General features: G+C 37.7%; 1 protein-coding gene across 7 annotated transcripts in view; it reads left to right on the top strand.

The window, feature by feature from the left end:
* The window catches only part of CCDC85A (coiled-coil domain containing 85A), a 167,288-nt gene that overhangs the window by 126,675 nt on the left and 26,844 nt on the right, over positions 1-13,769 (top strand). For 6 of the 7 annotated variants that reach the window (XM_037047959.1, XM_037047961.1, XM_037047960.1 and 3 more), the window contains exon 3: positions 1,531-1,607. The exons of the other annotated variant lie outside the window; for it this stretch is intronic. In XM_037047959.1, coding sequence (XP_036903854.1) covers positions 1,531-1,607 — 77 coding nt within the window. The remainder of the gene's footprint in view (positions 1-1,530; positions 1,608-13,769) is intronic. 7 annotated transcript variants of the gene reach the window in all.

Genomic DNA, 13,769 nt, shown 5'->3' on the forward strand with positions numbered 1-13,769 from the left:
TTGATGATCTGCAAATTACTTATTCACTTGCTAGAGTAAAGTAGATTCATGAAATCAATAAGTGTGTTATTCATTTATGCCTTATACTTCTTTTTCCATTTGGAAGAATCCATTAAGCAAACTCTTAACATTTCATTGAGCTTAAAAAAAAGAAAGAAAGAAAGACAGCATATTTCTAGTCAATGCCTTTAGTTTCCTTCATCTTTGTGCTTCTCTCTTCTCTGGGGCTTGCTCAAGGCTGTTTTTCCATTTGGTGTGAGATCAGTGGGTGGTCATAGCAATGTCAGTGATAAGGACTTTCTACAGACATTTGTGAAAATAGGCTGTTAATTGGTCAGGGATGAACTTACTTGGTACATTTGTGAATTAAGGACTGCAGGTTCTAATGTATTTTAAGAAAATGTTGATTTGTAGGTCACCAATGGGGAATTGAGGTCATATAATCGATTTCTATATAAAATTAGAGTTTTCAGGATGAATTTCAGATCAAGCTGTTAATTTGCATCAATGTTCATACTAACTTCAGGCTGTTAGGGGTGCCAAACACTTGCCTCTCAAATGCACTGAGAATGAACAGGCACTGAGGAGGACCTGCGGCTTTAATACTAACCTTGGGGACATGCTGTGGATTCTACTGTTACGTTTTACTGTACCTGAAATCAGTTTGTTCGTGGGTAATGAATTGCAGCTATGTTGCTATAGGAGGTGCTTGAACATTTTCACTTTAATGAGAAATAATTACTGTCAGGTTGTTTCTCCATGAAACCCCTTTCCTGGTGTAAAGCTATGGACTTTCGAGTTTCATTAGGAACAGAAACTGCGCACGATGCTGACTGTGAGCTTTCAGCACACACCCGAGCCTATGAAGAAATTAAAACAAGAATCCATTTGAAGTCAGCCCCTGGTTAACCTGGAGGTTTGGAGAAATTGGGTCTCTGTCACACACAGCCCAAATGAAAGTCAGAATTCAGCCTATGTGTATTATTTAGCCCTTTCATAGCTATTCTCCGAATTATAGTCTCTCAATAACCATATATTTGTGACAAGAACAAAAGGTTGGTCTTAAACACTTGAAATAATCACTGGGAAGATGAAGGGAGCTGGATATTTGAAATACTTTTTCTACTTTTAATATCGGCTTGTGATTTATTTTGGTTATAATGAACATTACAAAAAGGTCTTATGCATGGGACAGCTCTTGAAAACTCAATATTCACAGAATAAGCCGAAAAGAGGAAATAACTGGCTTCGACATGTCCGATGTTCTGAGCACTACGTGGTGCACAAAAGCCTGCAATCTCACCACCTACAAACTTCTAATTTTTCTTGATATGGTACAAATGTTCGTACTGCGTGTAGTATCAATAGCTTCTGTTACTGTTTTTCTGCGGAGGTTCTTTTTCTCTTTTTTTTTTAAATAACAGCCTTACTAATCACTACCTGATTTAAATACATCAAGCTAGAAATATCCTGAGAGTGCACCGAACAAGACCTGTGTGTATAATGTGAGTTCTTTCTTTTTAATTTTAGAATCAACCTTGTCCTATGTTAGGCAGCTGGAGGCAAGAGTAAGACAGCTGGAGGAGGAGAATCGAATGCTGCCCCAGGTGGGTGACTTCCAGAAGCTCACAGCTAGTCAGTGTCATTTGAGTTGTAGCGTTTTATTTGTTACTTAAAGTCTCAATTACATTTTCTCCTTTAAATGATAGAAATCATTCTGTAAATAGCCATTCATCACTGTGGAGTGTGATTACTTTCCATAATGGCCATCATATTACCCAGATTCTTAAGTGTGACAATAAAAGAGGAAGATATCTGAAATAAGAATGTAAAGTAATTTTGGAAGGAAAAGGGAGAACAATGAAGACATGTAGAAAGTACTTGGATAGTACTACTCATATACATTACGCACGTAGTTGGTGAATATAAAGAAAGGACTTGTATGTAAATTAAAAATTTGCTAATTGTGAAGTAGGGAAAGATGTAGGTATTTAGAAAATTTCATATTTTAATTAAATTAGTACATTCGAAAGTTCTTTGTGATATAATTGAACTCCTTCAGTGCAACAATGTGATGACAGTAATTGACAGTTTTGACAGTTTTGACTTTGGAGCTTCATTTCTTTTCTCTGGTGAATGTATGTAAAGTGCACTTTTTTCTAGAACTTAATGCCTTGCTTTGTGTTTTACTTATCAAACTGTTTTGGTGAGCTGATGTCCTGGTGAAAAAGATGTTGGTCCTTTGAGGTGGTGGCTCTTGGGAAATGTTCTGTTGATGAGTTGAACAAATAAACTGATTTTAGGTTGGTTTCCTTTAACAATGTGTAGACAGTAATATATTTTAATATTTCATAAAAATGAGTTTTTTAAACATTTAGTTGCTAATGTTCTCTCCACATTTTGGCAATTATCCCTATTTCATAAGTGACTGAGGGAAAATTAAAACTTAGCTAGTAGACAGTAGTTTAGATGAATGTACAAAGACTGGTTATAATGCAGGAGCAGACACACAAAGTCTTGCAAATATGTTTTGGAAAGACATTTTAGGTCTTTTGAAATGTTTTGTTTTTAAACTACTTTTGCTCGTTAATGAAATTGGGGCTGTCAGGTACTTTAGATAAGGATGCCTTTCTCTTTCTGCCACTGGCCAACCATCTCGATAGAAATCACGAGATTAAATGAAATAAATCTACTTATCTCCCTTCTCAAACTATACATGTGCTAACTCTTGACAGAGGGATTATTTGTATCATGAACTAAAGTACTGTGTATAGAGTTTTTTCTTTATTCTTCTATACTTTTCATTTTTTATTTTTTTGCCATTTTTCTTTTTATATTGTATTCACAGTGTGACTGTGCTAAGACCCTTGACTAAAAACTTCTTTTTGTTCCAAAAAGTAAAAAAATATGATTACTTTATTGTGAACATTATACATGGTTATACCATCTGAGGCAACTGGGAATGTAAATGAAAGAGAAAATGAGATGTTTGTTGGTTTTCCTCTGAGTGGGATTTGAGGCTTACATCGACATTGACATACTAGCATGTATGTGAATGTTCCTCTTACTGAAAAGAGAAACTACAAATGTGAAAATGATTACAAGATTGATTTTTAAATCAATCTACAACTGTGTTAGAGGCCTGGAAGGGAAATCAGAAGTCTTCACCTGATTTGTGTGTGCTTATTTAAATATATAGCCCTTAGATAGTTAGGAGTAGACAAGCTTTTCATGTGTAAAGTGTTCATACATATGTTGTTAAATGCATTGCTATTTGCTGTCAAGTTTTTTTTTCCTCCACAAGAAATGGCTAGGGAACATCATATTTTATTGAATTGAAGGTGTTATTGATGTAGATTCCCCCTTATCATATGTACCATTAAGAAAGAAAAAGATTCTTGCTGATTTCAGAGATGTTAAAATGGAAAGATGTTTTAGAATTAAACAGCTATTAATGTGTCCAGATTACTTTAATGCAGAGAGAGCCCTTTGTTTGAAATACAATATTGGACATATGCAAAGAATACAGTAGTTCTACCTTAGTTCAAAAATAATATTTCCGTTAAATTTCTGTATTTGACAGTGATGCCTTCATTTACAGCTAAAATAGATATGACAGAACCACCAGTTGCAACTACTTGTGTAAACACAACGGAAATGAACACAGACCGTGAGAATCATGTAAAGGGTTTCCTTGGTGGAAGTCTGAGACTTGGGCTGGAAGACCCAAAGGATATGTAATTTCTTCTTAGATGTCAGTGGGACTATTACAAATAATTATGAGATTTCCCTGAAGAAACTATTTCTGATTGCAGGATGTTAGCTGATTTGCAAGGTCAGGTCAATGCAAGAAGCTAACATCACCGCATAAATTAGTCTGAACACTTGATTTTTAGTTTTAAGAGGTTGCTCACTGTGCATTGATTAGAAGTTTGTCTTTGTTTATTCCCATTTTTAAAAATATGTCCACTTGTCTTTGGATAAATAGAAAAAGAATATAGTTAACAATTAGAATTCCAAGTATATCAGAAATCTTTTGTGACTGTGTCCATTTTCTTTGCTGATAATTTAGTGTTTATACTAATTATATAAAGCATATTTCCAGAGGAAGAAATCTCCTTACTGTACATTTTTATGTAAAATTGAATATAATGAACAGAAACTCCCAACTTTTCCCTAGCAATACATATTTTAAAATAAGTGAAGTGAGTGTGATAAATGCTGTGGATTTCTCTCTGGTTAGGGGCAAAAGCTTTCATTTCTTAGTTTATAAATGACAAGGTTCCTCCCAGCTCTTAAATTTTGTAGGCCTGGACTGGCCTAAATTTTGTAAATAAAGTTTGGGTCCAGTCTTACACCCATGCAAAATTACCAAATCCTAGAATGAAAGGGTTTTGTTCAAGAAGAGGTAGAAAAATGTGGTGAAGATTGAGTTGGTTCTATCGGTAAAGAGGAGCCCCCAGGAAGTGTGGGTGAGTTATCAGTACAGACACCGTGGCAGGTCATTACTCAGTGAGTGCAGAGCTCTTTGCCGTGGTTTCCAGAACATCCTACCAGGACCACTGAGCTGTACTTTAAACCTGATGTGGGAACACAGTAATCAAATGTGCCCTAAAGAATAGTCTCACTGTTTTCAGAACATTTTATTTTGATAAGACAATATAAGATCCATCCCTTTAAAAGATTTGTAAGTGTATAATACAGTATTATTTTCTGTAGTTATGATGTACATTAGATCTTGAGAAATTATTCAGTTGCATAACTGAAACTTTATACATGTTGGTGATCAACCCCTTATCTCTTCTCCCTGCCCCCGACCCTGGCAACCACCATTCTGTCATTTTATGAGTTTGATTATTTTAGATATCTTCTATGATTTTAATCATGTGGTATTTGCCCATTTATGAGACCTTATTTCACTTGGCATATTACCCCATGATCCAGCAATCTTACCTCTGGATATTTATCCAAAAGAACTGAAATCAGGATCTCAAAGAGACATTAGCCCTGCCACGTCCCCTGCAGTGCTATTCGCAATAGCCTCGATGGGGGAGCATCCTAAATGTCTGTCAGCAGATGGGGAAAGAAAACGCGGCACACACATGCAGTGGGGTATCCACCGTCCTTGAAAAAGTAGGAAACCCTGCATTATGTGACAGCAGAGTGGACATGCTTTTTGAAAGTTGGTACAAATGATCACTAATGATCACCTGCACTTAGGGTATTCTTTCTGGGCTAATGTAAACTTTTTTTTTACAGATTACATTTAAAAATATTTCAAAGGGTTGCATCTAACTTCTCATAATACACATAATGCTAACACTGTTCAGACCGATCTGTGAGCGCCCTTCTGTTTCTATTTAATGTGATACAAACCCTAAAGGAAGATTGGGTGGTACTTAAATAAATGTAGCTGCTATCTATGAAATTTGACTAACTTTTAAATCCAGTGAGGTAGAGTCACCCAAAATGACATAAGTAGAAATTTATGAAATAAAAGACCCAATATAGTGTAAAATTATTTTATGGAATTTTATATGAAATTTAAAAAGAACATACTTATTATGTGTATACATTTACACATAAACACAAACTTTCTGGTGGGTAAAGAGATTTTCAAAGTTGGATGGAACTTTACATATCACATTGGAAAATCCCCTCTTTAAGTAAAGGCATGTACAGTTCATAGAGGTTAGGAGTATAGTCTTAGACAGGTGATTAAGTGTAGACTGAGGCCAGCATGTAGGCCTATTCAGTGTTCTTTCTAGCATACACACAGTGCTTCCTTTAATCACTTTGTGTCATTAATGGAATTCAGTGTAATTAACCTATTAAATCTATTTTTTATCCCATTGTCAAATTCTTTTTTAAACACATCTTAAAAATTAATAAGGTATCTGCTTAGCCATCTAAGATTTCTTAGACATATACTATATTTCTCCTTTAAGGGAAATACTCTATTTATTTATTTGTTTACTTAAAAAGAAAGGGGAAGGGAGGGAGAAAGAGGGAGAGGAACATCAATGTGTCGTTGCCTTTCCTGCATCCCTAGCTGGGGACCTGGCCCACAGTAGCCGTGTGCACTGACTGGGAATCAAACCAGTGACCCTTTGGTTTGCAGGCCAGTTCTTAATCCACTGAGCCATGCAGCCAGGGCAGAAATATCCTATTTTTCTTACAGTCATCATACCCGCCATAAATTAAAAAAAATGCATTTAGAGAGTCTCCTGTCTTCTCTGTGAAAATCATGAAGTTTTATTTTAGAAACACATATACTCATATCTGCATGAAAAATTCATACTTACACTGTGGTCAGAGAGGGCCTGTACTGTTAAGAGAGAGAGTTGGAGGTAGGTGGGTAGGGGAACAGATAGTTACAAGAGTAGTTTTCACAATATATACCCATGAAATTTGATATTTTAGCCCAAATCCAAAAACCTTGCTTAGGTCTGTCTACTCATTGCATTGTCCTTTTCTTGATCACCATGAGGATTTTTAATTCAGATCTAGTTGAGATGTTCATGTACTATATCAGCAATGAAGTCTATTCAACAAGAAAATATCTTTTTTTTGGACTGTATGACCCCATTTTCGGAAATATCTCAAGTAGGTAAATCCATATAGACAGAAAACAGATTAGTAGTTGCCAGGAGAGGGGGGAGGGGAATGACTGCCTAAGGGGGTGAGGAAAATGTTTTGGGACCTGACAGAGGTGGTGGCTATACAACATCTTGAATGTAATAAACGCCACTGAACTGTACATTTAAATTCTGTTCACTTTAGGTATGTGAATTTCACCTCAATTTAAAAACCTCGAACACTCCAGCCCCTCTAACCAAACCCGCCTCAGGCAGATTGCGTCAACAAGAAAATATCTTAAGAGTGGATGATACAGAATACCTTTTTGATGGTTTTATTGTGGATAATACCACCCTTTGAAGACATCAGTCACTGTTTAAACCTAACAATGCTACCACTTGCTTTTTAAAAACTATTCTCATCTATTCTGTGTTGAGTTTGGATAGTGCATTATTAATAGGGCTTGAGACATGGACCAAGCAGTTTGCTGAGTGGGCAAAGTCAATTAAGTGCGTATGTTAAAAGTCCTACAGGGAAATCTCTCCTCTTGGTCCAATGTTCTGGCACCAGCATGTATTTGAAAAGCCTAGGTAGCCCCTCTGGGCGCCAGACACCCTCTCCAAACAACCACCTCCACTGGAGACCAACATTTTAGAGAGGTTTCCAGAGTTAGAAAAGGTGCCCTGACTTGCCTGCCTATAGTGTGTCCTCTGCCTGCTGGCTGCTGTGGGTCTGACAAATGGGTTTGGCCATGGCAACTTGGAGCAACACTGAGTGCCCCCTTTCAGCAAGTGTCTCTATTTCTGTTGTGCTGGCATTCAAATAAGGATCTATTTTTAGGAATGGAATGAAAAATCCCTCTTGTGTAATTTGGTGACAATGTGGTCTCACAGTGCAGTTGTTTGGTGCAATGGGAAAGGGGCAGGGCTGTTTCCAGAGTAGTGTCTGAACAAAGGAAAGGAACCCGACACTGTTGCCGTAAGTGCTGAGGAGGGTGCACAGGAGCTAAAGAGATTGAGCTGCTCACTTCCATGGTAACACGGGTCTGGGTCATGTCTCAGAAAAGCTCCCTCACCATGTGCTCACGCAGGTTCCCAGTGTGCTGGGCAGAGACAGGAGGAGTCGGGGTCTTTCTGACACACGGATTTCCCTCCTGTGCTTTTTCTTTTTTGCTTTGGAGATACTTTATGGTTGTTTCTCTTTCTACTCTGCACATTTTTCTAGCTTTGCTTTGCAAGTCATTTTTGTCTAACAGGGCCATAAGTAGATGGCTCTTACAAGGCTTGCATTGCTCTAAAAAAAAAAAAAAATCAGTAACTATTGCATAAAGAGCAGGCACCACCAGGTAATTCCTTCCAGGATCCTTAAAAGCAAGTGGTGGTGTTTTTTAATTGCTATTTACATGGAAACTATTGTTCTTCACTCCTGAGGGATAACCTGTAAAAAACTATTTTTTCATGGGTCGGAACTCTATGTTGCACAGCCTGAGGAGAATTTGAATACTATTGATAGGAGGAAAAAAGTTAAACCCACGAAGGGTAGGTGACTGCTAGAACCATGTCTGGGAAAAAATTGACTCTTACCAGAGGAAGAGTGCTTCTGGATTACTATTTTCTCTAAATCACCACGATTTATAGAAAAGATAAGGGCTTTTATGTATGGTTCCATGGCGTTTTGAGGGGGCAGATGGGAGCAACACAAGTGGTGTGAGTGTACTGGAATAAGAGACAAAGAGATATGGAAAATAAATTTACGGGAGGGAAGTCATGCTGGAGAACCTAAACAAAGGGAGGGTGGATTAAGGGAAGAGTTAAAGTCTATCAGAGAAAATGTCAAAGGGTAAACTTCATAGGAAAAATGTCTAAGGCAACATGACAGCTTTCATCTGTGATTCCCGCCATGAGGGTTTTCATTTGAGAACCTCTGATAAATGGTAAGAAATCCTCATTCTAATGAGAGAAAACAGGTGAAACAGAAATGCAATAGAAAAATATAGCTATGTCACCTATTAATCTTGTTAATACAGTATTGAATTTAAAATATACTCAATTATTAGGGACTATGGTATCACTACTTCATATTTAACATGCTGCTTTTTTTTTCTACACTGACATGTTAGTAATTCTATCGCTAGGGCATATTAAATGTTTTTGACTTTGTAGTAGTAGTCATAAAAGTAGCAGCATTTTTGCTACCTGCCCTTGTAGAATTTATCACAAAAAAATTATGGTTCTCTCTCAGCATCAAGTTTTTCTGCCTAGTGATATCAGCTGGAATCACAGATATGTGACTAAGAAGCACTATGGAGTAATATTTGGGAAAAATTTGAGCTGGAACTATAGGAGAAATTAACATTGCCTTGCCAAGATGGTTTTCTACTCTCCTTTGGCTTTTAAAAAATCTGAAGTCAAGTCCAAAGTTAAAAAAAAGTTAAAAGATGAAATAATCTTTCCTTTTCTAATAGGGTAAGGAAATAAGCTTACAGAAAGTGGAAAATACTGGGTAGTGTTTGATTTGGGAATTCAGTTAGTTAAATGTAAATTCTATTGAGATTTGATCAGAAAAGCAGGAAATTATGAAAACTGGGTATGGTGGAAGCTTGTAATGATGCCGAGGTTCCCGAGCAGTCAGTCTCACTGCATCTTGGTTTCCTGCCAGAGGTCACTGCCCCGTGACTGATGCGTCCGGAGGGTTGTCTGAACCGTGCCCTCCTCTTCATTCTGCCTCAGACCTTGCCTACAGTGGCGTTTAGGCACCTTTCCTTTAAAAGTACTTCTAGTTCCTTTCTTTGCTGTGGCCCGAGCAAAGCGAAAATGCTTATAATACATAAAAAGCTAAAGTTGGTGCCTCTTGAAAATTGGAAGTTACCTATATCCTCTCAGTGTGAAGTAGACAGATATAAATGTGCTATGGGTAGTGTTTCCATTGCCTAAATATAAATATACTGTAGATAATAAATGTAATATCGGCAAATAATGATATCCTTTGACAAAAAAGACAGTTTAAATAAATGTCTGAGTGATTGGAGACTTTACTGAATTATATTTCAAAAGCTATCATTGTGTGAAAAATAAGCAAAACATAACTGTCATTTTAGAAAGCTCAGCCATAGACATCCGTGGCCTTAGACTCTGTTACTAATCAAGGGATTGAAGGAGGCCCCGTGCAAGTGCTCGAACAGACACTGAGCGGCCGTGACCAGACTCGGCCTCATGAGCTGCCGGCCCAGGATGACAGTTCTCGCCTCAGCACGGTCGGTTGTGCCGCGACTGAGAAAGGCGATGTGGGAGTTCATGAGTCTTTAACCATAGAGTCTGTGTTTATTTGCAATGTCCACACAAAATGGGTGTGCCCCCTTTTATTTTGATAAAAAAATTCCTTAAAACTACAACTTTATACCCTACTGGGTCTTTTATTTACAGGAGCTGATTTATGTCATTGTGGGTTATTCTACCTCATTGGGTTCCAATGCTAAGAAAATTTCATCATACAGCTTTTAAATTTATTTAAATTGCATGCAGTCATGGTATCTGTCTTTGAGACTCATACCATATCAAATATGCATGTAGCTGAGCTCACATACTAGTCTAAGTAGCATTTGCTTTTGTGTGTTTTGAGAGAGTGTGTGCAATCCTCTAAATGTTTATTTTTATTCATTATACAAGGGGGGACAGAAAAAAAACTGGAATTACCTTCTCAAGGGTGGGCCCCTTCTAGTATAAGTTTCCCTGGTTAGGTGAGTGTTCTGTCAACCCATCTGTATCAGTGTACTAACGGGTGTTGTTGTAAGAGGCTGTGCTTAGCCACAGTGAATTTTTTTTGAAGACTCTTTCAGCACGTTTGCCCATTTCATGATGGGTGCTTTATGAGCGCACCTGCCCACACCATTCAGCAGTTTTTGGCCCAAAATGGCATGTCCCCTGTGCCCCACCCTCCCTATTCACCCAGTCTCTCCCCACGAGACACTGTTTCTCTGGATGATGAAAGTGTTCAAAAGGAAATGTTTTGCCAATGTGCAAGAGATAAAGCAAAAAACGGGAGAAGCAGTAAAAGGCATCTAAAATTGACGAGTTCACAAACTGTTTCAAGCAGTGGAAAAATGTCTTGGCAGGTGTATTGCATCAAATGGAGAGTATCTTGAAGGTGACTTAAGTTTAAATAAGTAAGGATAAATACACAGTTTTTTTATAAATAAATTCTGGGCTTTTGGGGGTCTCCCCTTGTATACAATTATGTGTAATGAACATAAAGGCACTAGTTTTCCCTAACAGTATACTTATTTAAAAATAATATGAGTATGATAAATCCATATGGATTTCTCTTGGGTCTGGTGTAAAGTCTTCTGTTTCTTTATTGGGAAGTGTGGTCCTTTCCAGCCCTGAGCATTGTGAGTCTAATAAGAGTAAATGAAAGCTTGGGTCTATGTCTTCTACCCATGCAGAGTTACCAGGTCCTAGAATGCGAGGGTCTTGACTGAAGAACAGATACGGGGTGAGAAGTGTGGTAGGATGAGTTCGCTCTACACCGAGTTAGAGAGGAGCCCCCAGAGGGGCGGATGAATATCGACACTGCCCAGGGAGCACGGGACTGTCCGCTCTGCCCTGGTCTCTGCGGTATCCTACAGGCGTCCTGGAGTTGAACTTGAAGTCCATTTCATAAATACAATATTTCAAAAAGAGCCCCAAATTATGAAATCTTACTTAAAAATACAGTATTATTAGGTGTTATTTGATAAGGAAAAGCTTTTTAAAAGTTGGTATAAGTCATAGTTAAAGATCACCTGAACTTAGGATTTTTTCTCCTGAGTATAGAGCGTAATGTAATTTTTTTAAAAAAATGTAAATCACATGTAAAAATATTTCAAAGGATTTCATATAATAAATGGAGACATGACATTTCAGAGATAAAATTTTTTAAGTATGAGAGAACAATATAGGAAATGTTAGAAAAATTAACTTACTTAGCTCTAATTTTTACCAAAAGTATATTCTTTATTTTAAAACCTAATATAGTTTCAGTAATTCCTTTCAGGAATAAGCTGAAATAAATTACTGTGGGGAAAAAGAAGACATGAGGTAGCATACATTAGTTTTGCATTGTGACCAGACTGAGCATAACAAGGCTCCTGGCATGTAAATCAAAGTCAGGTCTGCTTTACTTGTGATACACAGAAGGACCATGTTCAGGAGAAGAAAGTATTTTTTCAAAGGCATCTGATTTATTGGCCTCGTTCTGTAGAGCAAAGCATCTGAAAGGAGAGTCAGCTGGGCCTTTGATTAGATGCTGTGGTGGACACAGAGGCTGAAAGAGGAGCTGGAGGAGGTGGACTGGGAGGTGATGATCAGTGTTGCTGCGACAGTTTGCATGGAGCTTTCACACAGGATCTTTCCGGGTACGTGCCATGGAGCCCATGTAACCTGGTAGCATCCTGACCTAAGAAGCTAATTAAAGTGGGTGTAGAGAGGCAGTATGAAGGAAGAACATGTAAAATAAATCACAGGCTTTGCCTTTGTTGTTTTATGACTTAGGGACCTTTGGTGGGTAGGTAAGTCATTCTTAGAGAAGATTTAGGCTTTATTTATGAGTTCAGTCTAAGAATTCTACGAAGGAGTTTCTGTATCAATGAGTAGGGGAGTATTTTGATAAGCAACCCACTCACATTTGTAAGTGTGGCATCACTGAAAGTAATAGATTGAGTTTACTCAGACCACACCAGTGCAGATTGGTGAAACACGGTTGGAGTCAGTTCTCTTCGCCCCATGGGGTTACCTTTGGGAGCTGTCACCTGGCCTCCTAAATCTGGGCCTGACTTGGGCCGTTGACTGGCTGCGGCAGTGACATCTGGCCCAGTGGCTCCCAGCATTCTCTGGGCTGAGACAGTCCCAACTTCTGCTTGGGTTCTACGCTGTCCAGGCCCAAAGCCTGTAGAGAAAGTACTGCTTACCACAGTGTTCTAGTGTGTAGCCCAGAAATGGAGGTGGGAAGGGGGAGTTACTATTAGGAAAGACGCAGTCGATTCAAAGATTGTTCCTCCCTCTTGAAAGTGCTCCATTATCCTTGACTGCAGTGTATTTACCATATTTTTCTGACCATAAGACAGACGCACCTAGGATTTAGAGGAGGAAAATAGGAAAAAATTTTTGAACCAAAAATGTGTTAAAATATTTAATAACATAAATAACAAAATATTTCACCGATGTAAATGTAAACAGAACTCAACAGCAGCATTAACAACCATTATTCCTCCCAAATTTGAGGGTCAGGCTGGGGAGTGCGTCTTATAGTCCGAAAAAATACGTACCTGGTCTAATTCTTTCCTGTGGGAGAACTTCTTGTCCTCAGACTTCTCGGTACCTCAGTTACTTGTCATTTCAGGAGTGCTCAGTAGGGGTATGCAAATAATAGCAATCCCTCTTTCAGAATTTTTATTCTCTTTGAGATTTTTGGAACTTCCATAATAAAGGTTAATGGAATAGAAACAACTTTTGAACTCTTTTATTTTAAGAGAAAAAATAAAAGAATGAAGCAGCAAACTTACTTAAAACTCTTGGGCTAATTATTGCTTTAGTAGTTTTATTCATCTAGGTAAGCGATTTTCAACTGTGTCTGCATGAATTTCTAAAACATGCAATACCTGTCTATTTAGTCAGAGGCACTGACCTCTTTTCCCTTAGACTGTCAAGTAAAAAAAAATGACAACAGCCAACACAATAATAGCCTGTTGGTGTTAATGTCCTGCCTTTAACCATAAATATTTAGGTCATATGATGGAGTTGCATCTTATTGGTCACTTTGCATAATAAGGTTGCACGTGATTGGTTAATACTTGGTACCAGAAATTCTTATATACAATATAAGCACCTGATTTTTTACAGTTACTTTGGAGCAAAAGGGTAGGTAATTACTATTACTATTATTTTTGTAAATAAATAAAAATTATACCTATTTTTGTCAGATTGGCAAAAAATATTTTTTTTTTGGTGTATGGCAGAATTTTAGTAACTAGTCTGTGTGTGCCATGAGATGCAAAGTTGAAGATCATTGCTCTGGCTATTGCTCTTATCACTTATATTAGAAAAGAATTGAATACGGAAATGTAAGGATCACAGAAGAAATGTAAATCTGACTCAAATGTGTAATAGCAAAGAAAGGCATTTGGCACTATCTTTTCTTTACCTAAAATGCCTCTC

This window comes from Sturnira hondurensis, unplaced genomic scaffold (assembly GCF_014824575.4).
Source record: "Sturnira hondurensis isolate 20B ecotype Veracruz unplaced genomic scaffold, ASM1482457v3 Scaffold0006413, whole genome shotgun sequence".
In the NCBI taxonomy this organism is placed as follows: domain Eukaryota; kingdom Metazoa; phylum Chordata; class Mammalia; order Chiroptera; family Phyllostomidae; genus Sturnira; species Sturnira hondurensis.